Genomic DNA, 21422 nt, shown 5'->3' with positions numbered 1-21422 from the left:
AAATGCCACTATAAAAATGTACTATCCAAAAGAAAATACTAATGTCTTTTTGTTAGTGTTTTCATTTACCTATATATTGGCTTTGCCAAAAAGTTTGTTCGTTTGTTTTTTCCATAAGATGGCTCTAGTAGCATTTCATTGTCTTTAACTTCATTCGAAACAATTTTGTTACATTGTATTATGACAGCTGTTATAGCAGCATGAATTTTTAAAAACATCAAAATTGGTGAATTTGGGGGTAGCCATTTTAATATTGAAGATGGAAGAGAATAAGCAATATTTTTAGCATATTATGCTTTATTATTTCAAGAAAGGTAAAAACATAATTGAAACACAAAAATAAAAATGTGTGTAGTGTATGGAGAAGGTGCTGTGACTGATCAAATGTGTCGAAAGTGGTTTGCGAAGTTTTGTGCTGGAGATTTCCAGTATGGGAGATAGCTGATGTACTCAAAGTACCCAAATCAATGAAGTTATTGGTGAAAATGAAAAATGTGTCTTTTATTTTGTGGAAAAAACTAAATGGATCGGCCAACCCGATATTATTTTTTCTTACACAGTGTAAATATTTCAAAGTTGCTGGAGATATATACGAACCTAAGTGCCCTTCCCCCAATAAGGACATTTACACCAAAGCAAAAAAGGAAAATCTACGCTTTTAAAATAAATCTAAATTAGTTTATCCCTCAGCCATCTATGACAAGCAGTTTATTTATTCCAGCTCTACTGCCAGTGCCCCATATGTTTGTGAGTGTGTGCTTCACTGTCTCAGATTCCTTTATCTGGAAACAGATCCCAGAGTGACAGACCACGTGGAGCAGAATCCCAGCTGACCCAAATGTAGTGGCAGTGAGATGTGAACCTGCTGCATGTGAAAGTATCATCCCCTGGTCTGTGGTAATTCAATGCAACATTCAATGCTTCGGGAGAAATCCAGTCTACTACTTCATAGCCACTTTTTCATCCTTCATTTTCCTTGATCCTACATGTCATTCGCTGCATGTCAGTCATGGTTAAATGATTTCAGGCTGTTTTAACAAATTAATTTTTCTCTTAGAGGACGAGGATCACTGCCACTGAGTCTTTAGTCACTGCTCATGGGGATGATGGGTGGGTGCATTTCATGTGTAGTTAAGTATCTAGAGGTTGGACAGGATCATGGTTCCTGGGGACAGGCTGGACCAAGGGAGTTTTCACCTAAGCTGCCTATAGCACCTCAGGCAAGAGGAGAATCAGGCTCATGGTGAAGAAGAGAAGTGAAGATTACAGTTAAAATTGTGGAGCTAATTGTCATGTCTGAATTATATAAGACGAGTTGCAAATTAGAGATTGAGTAATGAACTCACAAACTAGAAGGATCAGGATAGAATTAGGATATGGACAAAGAAGAGAGCCAGGATAAGAAGTCTAAGACTTTAGGCAACAAATATGGGAAGCACACTTTTTGTTTAATAGAGCCACAGAATCCTGAAGATATTTAAAAGAATTTTCCTAAGACTCTGAAGGCAGTTCCAAACTAGCAATTCTGAAAACGTTTTTTATCAGTGACAAAGTGATATTGAAGTGTATAAATGTCCCAAGATGCCTACTTTGAGGGAAAAAAGCACCCAGTTGGGTGTGTGAATTCTGGCATCTTTGTTAAACATCAGACATATTTACTTTAGAGTGATTCTTTAAATATGCAATATGATCAGACACAGGAAAAACCAACCTGGAACTCTAGTGTATTTTATTTCTGTATTGCTAGAGGTTCTATACTTTTCTTTGTTGTTTTTCTCAAAACACAGAGTCTTCTTACTTGAAAATATTTATGTGCATATGAGAGCATAGGAGGTTTTTGTGCATTGTTCTTTGAAACTTTTTTTCTACATCACTGCATTCTCACACATCTTTTTCTGTGGGGCAGAATGACTGTTTTTCTTTAAAACCGTCAGTTCACAAATCCACAGGGACCCTAGTTCTGAAAGATTTGGCGGGAAACTATATTAACTTTCTACCAGCAGATGAAATGACTCAGCCTTATCCGAAACCTTTATCAGTCTGAGCCCATGTGCACAAGTACCTCGGTGCGCTAGGTTGCAGGAGGTCCAGTGACATACCTGATGACTGCGATTCAACTTACAGTCTGGATTTCACTGGTTCGCTCTGAGATGTGGGCTAAGTCGCTTCACCTCCTGGAATTTGTTTCTTCTCCTGGTGCTTCCCACTCACTTCACAGAGATCTTGTGACCTTTAATGTCAAAAGGCATGGAGCCCTCCTGAAGAAAGGCACACCTCCAAATACAAGGCTCCACTTCATGATTATCATATAAAAGGCGAAGGGGGGTTTACCAAGAGTGCAGTTACTTTGTACTACATCTGGCTAAATAATGGGGAAAAAATGCACAAAAGAGACAGAAACTAACATATGTCCTAAAGATGGATATACAACAATACTTTAATCGTGGTGAGAATCATCATCATCGGCAGCCATCCATCTCGAGAGACGATGGTGTAGCTTCTTAAGAGCTGAAGCTACAGAGCCTGGGCAGGGTGATATGGAGGGTCTGCTGTTGCCCAAGCAGCAGACCGTGGTGAGAATAAAAGTAAATCAATAAGCAAACTGTTTGCAGAAGGTATTTTACACTGTTGATGTGCTTGATTTTAAGTTATTGTCTTTCCCGTTTGACCAAGGACATAGATTCAGTGCCTGGGACAAAAGTCTCACAAAAGGTTCAGCATCATTTGTCACCAGAGAAAACACAAATTAAACCACAGTGAGATAACTACACACCCAGTTGAATAAATAAAAGTAAAAAGACCGGCATTACCAAAGGTTGGTGAAGATGTTAGGCAGTCAGAAAAATAAATTGCTTGTGGGAGTGTTAACTGGCACTTCCTTAAAAAGTTAAACATGACCCACACAATGACCTTGCAATTGCATTTCTATGTTGTTTAACCAATAAAAATCAAACATATCCACAAAAACACTTGTACAAGAATGTCCACAGCAAATTTATTCTTAATAGCCCTAACCTGGTGATAACCCAAATGTCCATTCGAAGGTGAGTAAATAAAATATGGGATGGTCATACAATCAAATACCATTCAGTAATAAAAAGGAGAAAACTGATATAGCAACAGGATAAATAGAGCTCATAGTCACTGTTTGGTGTGAAGGAAACCAGACAACAGAATGCGTCATGTTCACCTTAACTATTCTGCTATTACATCCACAACGGCTGTTGTGCATTTCTAGTCATAATACATATCTATTCACACATACACACACAATTTGTGGTATGCTGTACTGCAAAATCTTACATTAAGATTAAATCAATTAAAATAATTTAAAATTTTTGAGTGCTCTCTCTATGCCAGACACTATGGTAGATTTCTATATGCATTGTATCATTTAATGGGTAAGGTACTATTATTTTCCCCATTTTATAGACAAGAAAACTGAAGCTAACAGAGGCTGATTGCAGTCACACAGCTAAATTTGGAATTAGGACTCAAACTAACATCTGAGTCCAAAGCCTGTTAGGAAGAGCAAGTGCTTTCACCTGGCCCTCACTCTTTAGTGCTAGCCTTGTTTTTACAGATACACAGAACTTAATCTATCAGCTCTTATTAACCTATCACATTGTGATAGAAAAGAAATGAATCATGGAGGGATTTATTAGTGATAAATATCTACATTTCTCAGGACCTAGTAGTCAAGAAGGAAGAGAAAGCCCTATCTAATGTGGAAACAGAAAACACAGGTCGCTTGCAAGAGAAGTTCCTTATATTGATGGCGTATGAGAATTTACTGTAGTAGTCAAATATATGCACTGGATTCAATCTACAGGTGGCGAGTTGCTAGGTTTCATTTGCTTATTTTAGTTCCTCACCACGTGTCTTCCCCAGAAACTCATAGCTGAGTTCGCCCATCTTCATTCTCACAACGCACAGCTAAGTCCAAGGATCTTTGTTCCCACATAAGGTACAAAGTCTCAGACTTCAGTTCCTCCAGGAATTAAGGCAAGATGTAATAAGTATTTTAAAAGCCTAAATCCCTTTCCTCCTACAGCACACATACACCTGTATACATATATCAATATGTATGTACACATATGGAAGTACATACATACATGTATACCTAAGGGGGCTTAATATCACTCATCCTCCCAGGACTCTGATACTGACCAATGGGACATCTCGTGTCCCTTTTCTAACCCTAAGTTTTGGACTCTGGCGGCCCACAGGCAATGACTGGCATCCCCTATACTGCCTTAGGTGAAGCTGTCCTTGCTCGCAAGTGTGTCAGGTCTCAGGACTGGATTGCCACTTTGATTTTCCTTCCCCATCCTGCTCTCTCTGCTCCCCTTTCTTCAGGGACTAAAGCCTTGACTCTTAGCCTCATAAAGTGGCTCAAGCCCTGCTATACTATGAAGACACCTTTAATTAGCCATGTTTTCTGCTTACCTGGCCATGGAACCCCCCAAACCAGCTTCCCTTTCATGAGTTTCTGTAATGGAAAGCACTCTGTTTTTGAGAGCAGCATTGTTCTGGTCATGTTTAAAAATGGATTCTCCCAGGAAAACACCCTGATTTACACCATTTATCAATTTCTGTGATACAAATACTTCCACAATGAATAAATTCAAGCTAGCAACATGACATCATTTATCATGAAGTTGGGAAGAGATGAGCGGCTGCGATCATTATATAGTACTTCTACCAGATACTATACAGATACAACAGAATAAAGAGCCTCAGAAGCATCAGTGATAGTAAAGTGTCATAAATAAATTGGGGGGGTTTAAGTTTTGAGTGTTTATTCTGTTCCCAAACTTTCCAAGTTATACTTCTTTTATTACCACCACTCTCTTTGTTGAAGAAAACTAACAATTATTGAACATATTCTGTATACTACCCACTTATGTACCAATTTTATTTAATTCTCATTATAACTTAGTTAAGGCAGGTGCTATCGTCCCCCATTCTTAAATGAGAAAACTGAACTTTTTTTTTAAATCAGTAAAGGTGGGATTTAAGGCCAGATCTAACTGCCAAGTTCACATTCTTCTCTTCACACAGATGTCCTCTTAGCTCTCCTGCACAGCTTTACCTGATTATCTGCATGTTTAAGTGAGCCTAACATTTTTATATTAGCTTATCCTTTAGATTATAAGCTCTAAGAGTATATAAGAGTATTGTACCTATACCATCTGGAGTAATGGAAGTTTAATAAATTTTGTTGACAGATTTTATAAAACCCGTTTTACTCGTTGCATTGGCTATAAAAATAATACATCTAAAAACAAAAAATTTAGGACTTCTGGCTAAGATGGAGGCCTAGACAAACACGCTGTGTCTCTCTCCACAACTAAGAAGGAATACAACTACCTAAAACTAGAGAACCAGAAGTTCCAGAGAATCTAGCTGCATGGAAGTCCAACAAACAAAGATATAAAGAAGAAATACTCATCCAGACAGGTAGGAGGGGCAGAGCCAGGGCTGAGAGGATGTGGTGTGGTGGCGGCAGCAGCGGCGGCAGCAGCAGACCAGTGGAAAGCACAGTCGCACATCTTAAAAAGTCAGGAGGGACACCTGGGGAGGGCTCCCAGCACCAGACCAGACCCCACAGCTCACGGTTCCAGCGTTGGGGAAAATAAAGCCTCATTGCTTCTGACTGCAAACCAGTGGGGGTTGGGGTGGAGGAAGAAATTGCCGGTCCCTCGGCAGAGTCCACTTCTTTAAAGAGCCCCCACAGTCCTAGAACACTCTAGGAGCAACAGGCAGGGCAACAGCTAGAGAGGTGCCAGGCCCATACAGAAGTGGGAGAATTGCCTGGAAAGGGGGCGAGTACTGAGCAAGTGGCATTGTTCCCTTTCAGCCCCCTCCCCTACACAAAGTGCCACAATCTGGTGAAACAGGTTGTCCTGTACTGATGAATACCTGAGGCTCCACCCCTTACAACGTAACAGGTGAAACAGCTCTACCTAACATAGAAGCAAGCAAACACAGGAGCCTGTCAAAATGAGGAGACAGAGAAGTATGGCCCAAAAGTGGAAATGGATCAAAGTTCCAGTGGGAAAACTAAGTGATGAGGAGATAGCCAACCTCACAAATGAAGAGATAGCCAACCTAACAGATGCAGGGTTCAAAACACCGGTAATAAAGATGCTCATAGGCTTGATAGATATGCTTAAGTATGGCGGACATATAAAAGAAGTGAAAGCTATGCTAAATGAAACGAAGGAAAATCCACACAAAACCAACAGTGAAGGGAAGGAAAATGGGGTTCAAATCAATGATTTGGAACATAAGGAAGAAAAAAACAGTCAACCAGTACAGAATGAGGAAATAAGAATTGAAAAAAATGAGGAGAGGCTTAGGAACCTCTGGGACAACTTTAAACATGCCAACATCCAAACCATAGGGGTGCCAGAAGGAGAAGAGGAAGAGCAAGAAAGTGAAAGCTTATGTGAGAAAATAATGAAGGAAAACTCCCCAAATTTGGTGAAGGAAATAGACATACAAGTCCAGGAAGCACAGAGTCCCAAATAAGCTAGACCCAAAAAGGACCACACCAAGACACATCATAATTAAAATGCCAAAGGTTCCCTGGCTGGTGTGGCTCAGTGGATTGAGCATCGGCCTGCAAACCAAGTGTCACTGGTTTGATTCCCAGTCAGGGCACATAACTAGGTTGCACGTCAGGTCCCCAGTTGGAGTTGTGAGTGAGAGGCAACCACACAGTGATGTTTCTCTCGCTCTCTTTCTCCTTTCCTCTCTAAAAATAAATAAGTAAATAAATAAAACAAATAAATAAATTATTACTTTTTAAATGCCAAAGGTTCAAGATAAAGAGAAAAATTTTAAAGCAGCAAGAGCAAAGCAGAGAGTTACCTACAAAAGAGTGCCTATAAGACTTCAGCTGATTTCCCAAAAGAAACTTTGCAGGCAAGAAGGGACTGGCAAGAAGTACTCAATGTGATGAAAAGCAAGGACTTATAACAAGATTACACTATCCAGCAAAGCTATCATTTAGAATGAAAAGGCAGATAAAGTGCTTCCCAGACAAGGTGAAGCTAAAGGACTTCATTATCACCAAGCCATTGTTATATGAAATGTCAAAGGGACTTACTTAAGAAAAAGAAGGTCAAAATTATGAACATTAAAATGACAACAAACTCACACCTATCAAGAACTGAATCTAAAAATGTAAAAACAAAATCCATCTAAGCAAACCAGAATAGGAATAGAATCATAGGTATGGGTATCATTTGGAGGGTTATCAGCTGGGAGGGGGAAGGGTAAGAAATGGGGAAATGGTGCAGGGATTAAGAAGCATAATTGGTTGGTACAAAATAGACAGGGGGAAGTTAAGAATAATATAGGAAAGGGTGAAGCCAAAGAACTTTTATGCACGACCCATGGACATGAACTAAGTGTGTGTGGGCGGGAGGGATTGTTGGCAGGAAGGAGAGTACTGGGTGGAGGGGAGCAAAGGGAAAAAACCTGGGACTACTGTAACAACAGGATCAATAAAATATACTTTAAAAATTTAAACAATCACGAAGAAGAAAATAAATCATACATGATCCCACTACCCCAGGATAGCCAATTATTGCTCTTTTGTTATTTCCATGTTTTCTTTCTATGTATAACCTTTGGAAATATAATTGGCATCATACTATACAAATACTTTCATATTACTTTTTACTTTGATTTTTATACCTCATATTATTTTCCCACAGCATTTAATATTCTTCTGTGGTATTAATCTATGATGTTATGTTAATTTAAGCACTTTTCAATTATTATTCCTCATGATTTCTTTTATAAATAATGCTTGATGAACATTCTTATAGATGTATTTGTGCACATCCTTATTTCCTAAGAAAAATTCTTACATGTGAAATTGCAACTTTTTTGGTCTGTCTATGTGTTATCAAGTTGGCTTCTTACCGTATTTTGCCAAATTACCTTTCTACTAGAAGATGAAATGCCTAATCACCCACACACTTGGCAATATTTGATATCATTATGTCCATTGTTACTGATTGCTAGGCTGATAAATAGAAATTGACATCTTCTATTTGCTGTTTCTTGACTGTTGTTGAGTTTGAACAACTTCATAAATTTAGCTAACTATGTTATACAAATACTTATTCCTTTTTGCCCACTTTTCTACTACAGTGTTTTATTGATTGGTAAGCATTTTACATATCAAGGCTTTGATTCTTTTCCTTCTTGTGTTGCAAATGTTTTCTCTAGATTCTTTTACTTAAAAATTCTTATTTTTAAATAGTTATAGATTCACAAGTTGCAAAATATAGTACAGAGTGCACACTTCATTAAGGTTCCTGCATAGGGACATCTTACATTAACTCTAGTACCAAGAAATTGACATTGGTACAAATTGGTTATAGATTGCAGAACTATATGAATTTTTTCACTTATTTTTAAATCTACTAATGGAGATTTTGGACAAATTTTAAAGTATTCATTATTTTTGTTTTGTTTTGTTTTTTAATTTTCCACTTCTGGTTTCTCATTTCACATGTAAGAAGCTTGGAAGTGGCCACTCCATCTTATGAGTAAGAAGCTGAAGAGATGAAAAATTGGCTCTTCATGGATCCATAAGAGGGAGGAGGACCCAGAGCAAATTGTTGTCCCCAGGATTGGAGAGATGGGCAAATAAAGTCGTGGCTTATGAGAATGAAGACTCATGTGCAGAAACCACTGTGGGAACCAGTGCTGGGGTAGGAAAATCTGATCCGTAATTGATGAATTTTGCTGGAGGTTCAATGCAGACAAGTCTGAGAGTTAAAAAGTCCAACATTTTCTACCTACAAAACCCCTAGTAATCCTCAAACATTACCTATTGTATGAAGCTTTAACTTCCTGATATAGTCTCCTGCTAACATAACTTTTTTGTACATATAAATGAATTTAACCAGTGGTATTAAGACTATAATATGCAAGACACAATGGATGCAAATATAAATAAGGTAATATTCTGCCCTCAAAAACTTGGAGTAATGATATGTATGACAGCATCTCTGATATAGCTCTCAGATTTTTATCCTCTACATTTATTTCATCAGCAAATTTGGAAGCACTAAGCACACAGGCACCCTTTTTCTATGAAACAATTCACCCATGTCATTGCACCCTCTGAAATCTGCCTACATCATTTGACCCTCACAAATCTGTACTCAACTTTTACGATGTCCCTGAAATTTTTCCAAACTACTCTTAAGATCTAACCAGACCAGAATCACCAATAATTATACCCTAAACCTAACAATTCCTTTTTTTTTTTTTATCCTTCCCATTTCCCTAGTAATTTTATACTTAGGTAGATGCCTTGGTGCGTTTGTGTGCTTTGTATTTATAGGTATAATGGTAAAAACCTATGGTAACCTAGCTCATTATACAAGGATGTGGAAATAACATGGGCTAAACCCCAGATCCTAAGACCCAGCAGTAAATATAATAAAAGCCTAATATAACATATTTAACCTATAAAGAGGGCACTGTTTCTGTCCCTGAACAGCTCATTATAGAGATTCCACTGCACTCTTTTCTCCCCTACCCATGGCAGCCTGCAGACTGCTTGAGAGCACAACCATTGGTTAAATGACCACTGGGGATCTGTTTTCACCCCCTGAAATTCTATGAGTTTCCTTTCCTTGGAATTATGGCACAAAAGCTGCATTTTACCAAAGTGCCTGGCACATAATCTGTCACAGTTGTTAAAAGTACAGATGCTGGAGCAAAGAATAACTAACTAGCTTCAAATCTCAGCTACATGTGTGCCTTAAGTCACTTCATGTGTCTCTGTCTCCGACCACTCGTTTGTAAAATGATAATAATCATACCTATCCTATAGGTACGTTGTAAGGATTAAATAGTTATTACATATAAAGTACTTAGAACAGTGTATACCACATACCAAGTATATAATAAATTCTGAATTACTAGCACTACCAAAAATTGTGTTCAAAAAATTCTACAATTCCATGAATTCCCAGTTATTTAAAATATACATTTAATAAGAAAGAGTGGAGACTAATTTTGAATCTGGAATTTATAGACTTATCCAAATCCTTTTAAATACCTTGTTTCATTAAGTTGAAAGGATTTTTAAATTAGAAAAGCAGTAAGTATTTTTTGAAAACTAATTCTCAGCACATATACCAAGCATAAACATGTTGAGTCTACCAATGAATCCTATTATAAGTCCATGCTTGCATAATTATATTATATTAAAATATTTATATCCATTTTTAAAGCTCAAATCAAGACTTTACAGAACTATATTATCTCTTCTTTGCAAAAACATGTCATAGGTATGTCAAATGTTCTAATCACTCCACCAGGTGCAGACACTGTTGACTGCAGTCTAAAAGATATAATCAAACAACATATTAAATAGTCCCAAAAGCTTGGGAAGTGAAGCTAACTTTCAAGCATGGAATGGCTTAAGTAGTGAGTAAATTTGGCACGTTTGCTCTTACGTCATTTAAAAAGCATTAAAACATATTTCAAACATTGCAAACACATAATTATTTTTGCTTCCACTCAAAACATAAAATAAAAATTGCCTTAAAAAGATACGTGCTTTTTTATCTAGCAAAACAATTTAATGAATAAGAATTGTTTTCCCAAACCATTTTTTCATACAATTGCAACGTATCCAGCAAGTTTTAAGTCTGAAATTATAGAAACTATTCATAAAATGTTTCATTGTCCTCCCTCAAACTAAATGCATTAAACTCAAGTTGTGGTTATTTTATGAAAACTCCTCTGAAAATATGTATCATACACTTATTTAGGAATCCATTCACAGCCAAAGCTGTATTTTGTCCACCTGATGGCACTGATTTTTTGTGCTTATGTTGTGGCTCAGTCTTATTTTATAATCACACCTTCCTTGTATTTATCTAGAGTAATATGTACCTTCTAAATTAATTTAACAAATTAATCAGGACACCTACCCTCTTTAAGGTATTTTCCTAGATGTTTTAAGAGGTTTAAAGTGATTACAACAGATGTACCTATCTGAATTCCCACTTGGGGTGGGCATAAAGGCCATGCAGACAGGCAGACTGAATACAAAATTATATGCTCTGTCCCTGTCGTTTTTCAAGTTCCAGGCATAGTATCATCATGATAAAGGGACAATACACAGGCCAACTAGACCACTGTCCTAGACCATTGCTGTTTGCCACCTGCCTCCAACTTCTTACTCTGTGATCTCCTTGTGTTTAAAATCCGTTTTCCTACACCACCCAGGCTGGCATGTGTGTTGAGAGACTCATTCAGAGCCTCTTTGCTGGCTCAGATTTCTCTTCACTCTTAAGTCCAGGACTTGCAAAGCTCCATGTAAGAAATCTGTGTGCCAGTCCTGATGCTACTTAGTGAAGACCCCTTCCCTACCCATTACCCAACCTCCCCCACAAACACCTGACATACCGTAAAAGGAGAATCAGAAAAAGACACAAGGCAATAAGTTTATTATAAGAATAATTTAAGGAATAATAGAAACCAGTCTTTATTATTAAGCCAGAAGACTGAGAGAAATGGATTCTGATTTTGAATCTTCTTTTCTGATGATGGATGGATTTCAGGGATGACCAGTAGGAGGAACTGCAGCAGAAGCATATTTATATTCATAAAAAGATTATATTCCGGACTTCCGGCCAAGATGGAGGCTTAGACGGACACGCTAGGTCTCCCTCTACAACTATAGTGGAATACAACTACTTCAAAACAAAGGATAACTAGAAATTCCAGAAAATAAAGCTACACGGAAGCCCAACATATGAAGTTATAAACCAGCGGTGCCATTTGGGCAGGTAAGAGTTAAAGAAGGCAAAGCTGCTTGCGGAGCGGCGGGGCGGGGCGGCGAAAAATCCTGGAGGCATTCAAGCCCCTGGCGTGCGTGACTCCAATCAAGCCCCTGGCGTGCGCGACTCCTGCGCGACTCCGGCGCTGGGGAGCAGCCGCAGCATCGCCTTGAACAGTGAGGCCCAGGGGGGCGGGAGGACGGATCCCGGTCTCCTAGCTGAATAACTGTGTGAATCCATCTTGGACCCCCGCCCCCACAGAAAGCACCACAGGGCTGCGAAATAGGTCGCGCGCCTGCCGGTCGCTGATTTGTGACGCGTACGCAGGCACTGCCCCCTGCTCCCGACAGCCAGCCCAGGAAAACAAAACGCATCTGTCAAAATGAGGCAGGCAACTTTAGAAATACCGGTAACACAACTCACCAGACAGCAGATAGAGAACCTGACAGATGAACAGATAAGAAACCTGTCAGAGGCTCAGTTCTGGGCCATTGTTATCAGGTGGCTTACAGAATTCACAAAAGAGCAGGAAAAAGATATGAAAGAAGCGAAAAACTTTCATAACGAAAGGAACAAAACCACATATGAGACAGATGGTGAGGAATCCAGAGTCCATTTCAACAAACTGGAATATGGAGAAGAAACTAGCAGTCAACCAATGCAGCGAGAGGAAATGGCAAGCAACAATGAGAGGATCAGAAACCTCTGGGACAGCTATAAAAGGCCCAACATAAGAATCATTGGTTTGCCAGAGAATGAGGAAGATGAACTAGAACTTGAAAAATTGAGTGAAAATATAATAAAGGAGAACTTCCCAGACTTGGGGAAGGGAATAGACTTGCAGGTCCAAGAAGCAAGGAGAGTTCCCAAGAGACTGGACCCAGGGAGAACCACTCCAAGACACATTATAATCAAAATGTCAAAAATTAAAGATAAAGAGAGAATCTTAAAAGCAGCAAGAGAGAAGAAAAGAATTATGTACAAAGGGGTCCCAATTAGACTATCAGCTGACTTCTCAAGGGAAACCCTACAGACAAGAAGGAACTGGCAAGAAATATTCAAAGTAATGAAAATCCAAAACCTACAACCACGAATACTCTATCCAGCGAAATTGTCATTCAGAATAGAAGGACAGAGAAAGTGTTTCCAGGACAAAATAAAACTGAAAGAGTTCATTAGATCCAAACCACTGTTATATGAGAAGTTAAAGGGACTGGTTTAAAAAACAGAAGCTAGGGAGATGAAACAAAGGCAAACGAAACAGGCAACGAGAGTGGAAAAGGAACTGTGGGTAAGGGAAATATAGTGGGGGGAGGTCAACAGGGAGGGGGAGTGGGGAGAGGGAGGGAGATGATATAGGAATTGGAGATCATGGTAGGAGGGAATGGAATAGACGGAGAGAGGTTGGGAGGAACTGTAAGCACAACTAATGGACATAATCTAAAAGGGGGGGACAACTGGAGGGAGGGGGCCACCGGGTGGAGGGGAGCAGAGGGAAGGGAAAGTGGCACAAATGTAATATTTTAATCAATAAAACACATTAAATCTTAAAAAAAAAAAAAAAAAAGATTATATTCCTATTACCAAATGAGTATATTTTCACACAGCTGATTTTCCACTTTTTTTTTTTTTGTAGTGTCATTATGGTAATAGAAAGAATAACTGGAATGTTTTGAACAGCTTCTACATGCCAGCCAGTTTCCAAGTTCAGTGTTACTTATTATTCCCTCCATAGTCCAATGTGGAAGACGTTTTACCTGGGGGTCAGATACGAATCATGCCATAAGCCTCGGACACTGCAGTTTTGACCACCCATTTCTCAGCACTTTCAGTTTCAGAGTTGCTGTTATTTCTAACTACTGGTTTCAAAGTGAAGCAGAATTCATCCCAAACACAATTAACAACTTTTTCTATTCGAATGTAACATTTATACAAATTCTAAGTCCTTCACATCAGAAAACATCAGCAGATCAAAGTAGGTTTCGCACCATATGCAGGTGGACCCATAACTTCCATGGATCCATAAGGGCAGGTGCAGACTGGCAGTAGGAGATCCCTGGGCCCAGTTTGGCATCAAAGAGAAGCAGAGGAGTTAGGGTTAAAGGGAAAAAAATCATACAGCGACCCCACATTTGCAGGAAGCAGCTTGTTTTTGAGGCAGAGCCAGAGAACAGAACTGCAATGTGAGTAGCCCTAAAGCCATTGATCTCTGGTGACAACGGATGATTAAGGCCAAAACATCTCTCTCAAACACACATAAGGAACTATTTATCTGTCTGTGAACAGTAAGGATTCTTGCTGGCCCAGAACATAGACATGGCATTTCTCTCACGCAAACTTCCTGCAGTAGCTGATCCAGAAAAAATTATACCATCTATGCAAATCTACTACAAGAAAGTAAGAGAGGAAATGCACAGAGATAAAATGGAAGACAAAGAATACTTATTTTTTAAAAAAAGTGTTCCCATAAAGCCATTAAAAATTAAGTATAAACATATTGTCATAGACTTAAAAAAAAGACCTAAACAAAGCTATCTTCTCTATAAATCAAGAACTCATATCAAATATACAAGAGCTTGGGGAAGTTACTGCAAGACAATAGGAAATGAAAGATGATTTGGCAGAGCCCAGGAAACACATATTTCACTGGTGCAACCATATTCTTCTAAAAAGCTAAAAATATGGAACGAAACAAGAATATTAGGAATAGAAAAAGAATAGAATTCAATGAAGTAGAAAAAAATAATTCAAAAGAATTAGAAAAAAGTAATAGCTAGACAGAACAGATAAAAGACTTTACTATGTGTAGTAACCTGAATAACCTCCAGTATCCTGAAGAAGAGGTGAAAAATAATAAAGTAGGAAAAAAGTTAAAGATATACTTCAAAATACCTTCCCAGAAATATGTCATAACTCTATAGATTAAGAAGGTACACTGGACTCCAGGAAACGTTCAACCCTAAATCATGTTTTAGTAAAGTTACTGGAATTGAAAGGGGGCGGGGATCTGCTGCGAGTGACAGCAAAAAGCTTAAGTCAGAATGTTACTTTCCACAGCAGCTTTCAATGTTAGAAGATGGTGCAATAGAACAGCCCTCAGGAAATAAAGTGTGTGACCCAAGAATTGTACAGAATCAAACAGTCATTCGAATGCAATGAAAATGAACATTTTTTGAACTTGTGAAAATTCAGGGAATATAGCCCAAGCTCTTCTTGAAGAAGCTACTATAGGCTAAATTTGAAAAGCAACGAGATAAATGGAGTACTGGTCCTAAGTATTGACTTCACTTAACAGTAGGACTAAAACTAAAACGATTGTGGAGATAATGGTCACAGAACAAAATTGCATGTTATAAACTCTAATGATGTAGAAATAATATAGCAAAGGTTTGGAGGGGAAGAGGACAAATGGTAGGTAGTAATGTCAATATGCTGATTTTCTCATCTGGTAGAACTGAGGGTAGAAAAAAGTATTGAAGCTGATAAATCATGTAACAGAGTTATATTTCAGTCTAAGGAATCTGATATGAAAAAATCATATAATTATCAAGAATAAGATGAGTTTGAGATGAAGTGGAAAATAACTAATTTTATCATTACTCCTGGTAGGAAGTCAATAGATGGCTGTCTAGAGATATAGAAATTTAAGTATTTGGGGGAAGGTGCGCTGTCACACATGGCTGGTGAGAGTAAACGTAAGGACATCAGGGGCTTCTCTAGAGCTGTTGTATGGAACCAAGAGACAAGCGATGGCTACATGTAGAATTCAGCTTTGGCAGCTGACTGGAAGTGGAAATACAGCCAAGGGACAGAGTCCTCTCCTCCCACAAAGGATGAACGATCGCTCCAGTACCATCTTGTCATATTGCAGTTGACAAGTCTCATTACCATGTGCTACTTTTGAATACTATGTACCACTTCCCTCAGGAAGGCCAAACGTGCTTTCCCAGCTTCCTTTGCAGCTAGAGCACAGGCATGTGACTGAGGCTCCAACAAAGCAGACAAGCCACACAGGTGTTTATTACCCAGGACAGCAATGAAAGAATCCTTCTTTGGCCACTATGATAAATGGGGGCTCCGACTTGCAAGGGCAGCGAAGGCACAAATTTGAGTATCAAGTGCCCGAAGGTGGTAGTATTGAGTTGTCCCCGGGGCAGTTCTAAAGAGATTTCGGTGTTATTCCTAGCTGGCTGCCTCTATGCCCAACAATCTGGCCTTCCTATTATGTAAGGTACTCAATATGCTTTAAAAATAAATTTATTTTCTGCTTAAACTAGTAGAGGGGAGTTCTGTTATCTGCAACTAAGAACCATGCCTGACTATTACAGTCTGGCATAACACATACTTAAAAAGGCAAAAAAAAAGAAAACATCTTTTTTTGTGTTAAAAAGAACAAGGACCTAATGTTTTCATTAACCCCAGCCTGGAGATCACTTACATAGTAGCTTCAGATTAAGAAGCCAAGTATCTGTGAGGTATCCCTTCCTTAGAATATTTTATCTAGTTCAAATATAACTTAAATAATAGGCTCTGTTAAAATAGGTCTTGGTCTTACGTGCAATTATACTGGAATCACCCAAAGTTAAGGCATTCTAAATAGGTAAAAATCACATACACCTGACTCTTACTATGTCGTCTTGCTGAAATCCCTTGGAAGATTTTGTGGATAATGAGTCTAACCTCATCTAAAGTGTTTATTCCAGGCTCCAAAGCTTGCTTTTAAGCCCGAAGTGTAATCGAGTTCACTGCCTACAGTGAAAGGATTAAGGGATAATGTCATTTCCATTGTTCTGTCTCCTGTTCTTGGCTATGAAAAGCAGCAAAATATACACATTTATCCTGGAGTTTCATGATTAAGAGTTGCTGTGGCTGGGGGGTTTTACTACTGAAAGACGCATTGACTTTGGAATCTAGGTATTGAGTGCAGTCTTTCTAGTTGAGTGGTTCTCAAAGTGTGGTTCCCAAGTCATAGCATTAACATCAACTGGGAATTTCTGGGAAATGCTAGTTCTGGGGCCCCACAGCCAATATGCTGAATTGGAACCTCTGGGGGTGGGGCCAGAATTCTGTGTTTTATAAACTCTCCCAATATTTCTGCTGTAGACTAGTTTGGGAAAGTAGTAGGGAATTGCTTTCTTTGGCAGCACAACTGACCATTCCCATCAAAGGGGAATCTACTGAAAGGGAATAGCAAATGTAACTTCTTAATAACACATTTCAGAGCATTAAAGGAATCCTTCCCTAGAATTAACCTAACTTCACATGTACTATAAACTCATTTCTTCTTCTACAGAGGAAATGCAGAACTCTTGCTCATTAAGATCTAATATAGAGGTACCTATTCCTGGGACCGTTTGACATCAAATACTCTTCAATCTTCTCCCAGGTCCCTTTACCTTTACTTGTAGAGACTTTTTGAAATTCTTCATCATCCTTGTTAAGCTCCAGAATCAAGTACAACCTCATTTTACTGTTCAAATGAATTAAAACACATTTCCTGTCATTGAACCATAGAAAATAATGCCACAAAACCTAGGCTTCTTCTGTCCTACCTACGTTTTACAGTACAAGATGGATCAATACTTCTAAAAATGAAAAAAAATCAAACTTTATGCCTGCTCTTCCTAGATATTCTGATTCCTCCTCCTCACTCCTGTTCTTCCTAAAAAGTTTCAGTTCATCATAAGGTCACTAACTATTTCACATATATTGCATTAAACATTCTGATTCTCATTTGTCCTATTAAATAAGAGCTGACCAGATGGCTAGTCCTCTGACTCTCTCTCCTGAGCAGGTTTTAGTTAATTAAAAATGATTATTTTTACTACATATTTTATATATCAGCCAGATGTTACTTGTGGTCATTTCTGGAAAAGATCATTTGGTGGTGGTTATAAAATATACATGTCCCTTCGGGAGGCAGGACTCTTTTGTGTACATGATCAGGAAAACAACTGTAGAAATTGGTTTCACCTCGTACCTTTTTCACAGTGCCAAGATGGGCACAGCATTTCATTCCTTACAAAGTACAATCAAATTCTTCTTCTTTCAATTTCTGCACTCTGGTTATATTTATGTTGTATAAAAAAATGATCGTTAATGGAAGAAAAATTAATATTGGTCTCCTTCTTAACTAGAAGTGCAAGTTGATTTTTCCAAAGAAACTGATTTGGTTTTTCTAGATTGGACTTAAGACATGTACGTATAATACAGCAAACTGTTCTGCTCCATCAGGACAGATACTATGTCATGTTCTTGTGAGGATGCACTTTCAGGTAGATATTCAAAACAGTTCCCACTTTGCATAGGTCTCCTCAGATGCTGTATTTCATACAAACTAATTTGCCTGTATTTCCCATTAGAGCTGAAATAATCCACAGTGAAACAATGACACTGTAGTTATGAAATCGTTTTGTGATTACACTACTCATTTTCTCTCCATTTGCAGACAAACTAGAATCCACATAAGCCCCCATCTTTTTTGTTGTTCCTTAAGAAAAGCAACACTGAACTTACCTTAAAAAAAATGTCAGTTCCTGTGGTCAAAAACTCTCAAAGTCTAACAGATAAAATTAACTACATTATCATTTGGACTTGGTAGGCAATAGTGAGTCTATGAAAGTCTAAAGTTCACATGCTGACAAACATTAGGCATGGCAGGATTTACAAACAATTAAGAACTTTTCAATTCCAAAGCCCTGACTGTGTCTTGTAGAATATTTCACGGCATGATGTGGATCTAGGTTATGGACTCAGCTATGACTTTTTATGTGACCTTGCATAAGTGTCTTTTCTCATGTTAAAGTGATGGATAGAACTATATATTCCCTAAAGTCACTTCCAGCTCCTAAACTTTATGACTGGTTGTTATAAAATAACTTTAAAAGTTAATATGCTTTATTGAATAATTGTGACAATATTCAGGGAGATTGCTTTTATTGACTTAGAAGCTTGAAACACAACACAGCAAAACACGTTTTCTGACTGCATAAAGCATCTGATCCCAGGGTTCTCAGGTAGACGTATTTGCGGATAGTAGTCACAGTCACCTCAAAAGCAATCTCTTCCTCTTATGCTTTCGTAGCAATCAGCATTTACTGGGGTCTTCCTATTAAAGTCATCTATGTTACATTTCATTTCAAGAGCCAGGTAAGGTGCAGACATTCCTGATGAAGAGGCCAACAGTCCTTGGGATAAAATGCCCCCCCCAAAACAGAAGATTATTTACCTTTAGATCAGGACATGCTCATCAGCCTCTAATATGTTTGAGGGACTCACCAGCCTTAATTTCCTATGTGAATCTATAATTGTCCCGCAGAGGTCAATTTCAGTGGACGCGTCATAGAAATGAGAATTGAAGATAATGTTGCCTGTTCACTTGATCAGCTAAAATGACCAGCTGGGTTTAATGGGAAGAAAACAGAAAGCCCTGTGAAATTGGAATAGCTTCGAAGGTGATAGGATGTAATTATTTTCTGCAAAGTTTCTTCTCCAAAGGTGACTGACCATTGAGCTGGTGGGCACCTGGACCAGCATGCTATGAAGGGGAATGTGGCATTTGGGGCCACTGACCATATCTGAAGGCTAAGTCAAAAGTTAGCTTTCTGCAAAGGTGTTGGGTGAAAGCAGGATTACTTTTCAATTCTTATTTTAGTCATTTCACTTGCAGTTAGAGAGGTGCTTTGAGGGACTTGCCTAATTGACTCCTGAGAGGCAAATTCTAATTTAGATTGCTACGATAAATTTTTCTCTTTATAGCCATAAAACATTTTCATGGATTTGTTATAACTATCCTTAGGGCACTATAATTCTAGGACTGAAAGCACCTTGATAACATCTGCCTCAACATTTTACAGATGAAGAAATTGAGGCCCAGAAAGACAAACTGACTGGACCAAGGTCTCAAAGCTAGAAAGAGGAAGAGACTGGGCCAGAATTTGGCAGATGAGAGATGCAAATACAACTGACTCATTTATGAGTAGCTGGAGATTCATTCAGGAAGGAAAAGATCCTATAAAAATCATAATTTAAGAACAAATAGGTTCTATAATGTAAAGGTGCTAGCAAGCAAAATAAGTGGAGGTGTAAAGTTGACAGAGACCCCAGTGGGCAAAGGAACCAGCAGACTAGTGCAGACTGTCATGCCGCATAGCTGACAGGAAGCTGTTTATGCATCTGTGTGTGCGGAGGGACAGTTATACATGAAGAGCCATACTGTCTGCCTGGGTTTGATTCTTACTGTTAATTTTAAGCTCTGCGACCTTTGGCAACTTAAGCTCTCTGTGCTCAGTCTCTCATTTGTATGATACTATCAGTATTCATTTTTGTAAGGATTTAAACCTTAACATACTTACATTACTGCTGAAGAGATTAAACAAGGAGTAAATAAACTGATGTACGTAAAGAGTTTAGCACTTACTCTGCGACGTCATTGTCTGCTGTTTTACGCCTATTTGCTCCACCAGCAAAACCTTCAAAGTTTCAGAATATATTCATAAGTTGTATTCGCTAATAATGTACAGGGAGGGGGTGCTTTATATGAGATAAACATGCAAGGACACTGCTGAAGAGATTCAGGATTCATAAAATCATTGATAAGACCTCTATATGTTTCATGGATTAATTTTTCAATATGTACTATTACAATTTAAAGTTTAAAAAAAGACAACTACAGAGTTTTGGATTTTTATTTAAAACATTCAATGGCATCCATAGTTCTGAATGATAATGACAGAAACTTCATTAACAAACAATTAATAAAAGAGCATATCTGTTGTAAAAATTAAAATGGATTTTCGTGGCAGGAAATTAGAGTTGTGTCAGTGACTTCCAAAGTCGCCCCAGTGCAGCGGCAGGTCAGGGACGCTGCGTTTTCTTTTGCTAGAGCACGTGTCTTGGGCAGTTGAACATTTTTTCCCTTAGAATTTAATGTTGTCAAAGCTATCATTGAAATTTTACTCAGAGTTTTTATGAGAAAAACCTTCACAAAATTAACAGTGCAGCTCTAGTAGTTAAGACCATTTCCGATGTGTCTAAAATGCATACCATGTGTGGATTAGCTGGTATTTTTCTTTCATTCTTTGAATTAAATTCAATGGAAATTTTAAGGGTAAAAAGACAGTTACCTGTTTCCTCATTTTTTAATTAAGTAATTTTAGAAATTATGTAGAAAATAATTTTTCAACATTGTAAAAAAGAACTTCTCTGGAATTACTTGCTGATTTAAGACATTGGCAGATCATGATAAGCTGCATATCTTCCAGTCACGTGATGATAGATCTGTGAGGAAAGCAGTTTTGTTAATTAGTAATTATTATATTATTACACATATCAATTAATAATTATACTATTATACAATAATTAATAATTTTAACTAAAGTTTCATAGTAATTATACTATTATATAGTAATTAATAATTTTAATTAACGTTTCATTATAAAGCCCTACTATTATCTACTTCAGCAAAATTTCTATCCAACCTACTTCAGAGGCAGGTTTGCTTAGAAGAACACAGAGGTTTGGGTATGATGTTATAAATCAGATGAGTTCTCATCTCTAGTTCTCATAGCCCTATAGATGACTTCTCATTTC

At 38.1% G+C, this 21422-nt stretch overlaps 1 protein-coding gene across 1 annotated transcript in view; it reads right to left on the bottom strand.

The window, feature by feature from the left end:
- Window positions 1-20504: 20504 nt before the first annotated feature.
- DERA (deoxyribose-phosphate aldolase) overlaps window positions 20505-21422 on the bottom strand; it is a 94815-nt gene continuing 93897 nt past the window's right edge. Inside the window, exon 9 of the mRNA XM_090275464.1 lies at window positions 20505-21110. Within this exon, the coding sequence (XP_090131590.1) occupies window positions 21054-21110 (57 nt within the window). The 3' untranslated portion in view covers window positions 20505-21053. The remainder of the gene's footprint in view (window positions 21111-21422) is intronic.

Source organism: Furipterus horrens, unplaced genomic scaffold (assembly GCF_987537825.1).
Source record: "Furipterus horrens unplaced genomic scaffold, mFurHor1.1.pri manual_scaffold_4, whole genome shotgun sequence".
Taxonomy (NCBI): Eukaryota; Metazoa; Chordata; class Mammalia; order Chiroptera; family Furipteridae; genus Furipterus; species Furipterus horrens.
Note: the sequence above shows the minus strand (reverse complement) of the source record. Positions and strands in the feature narration are given on the sequence as shown.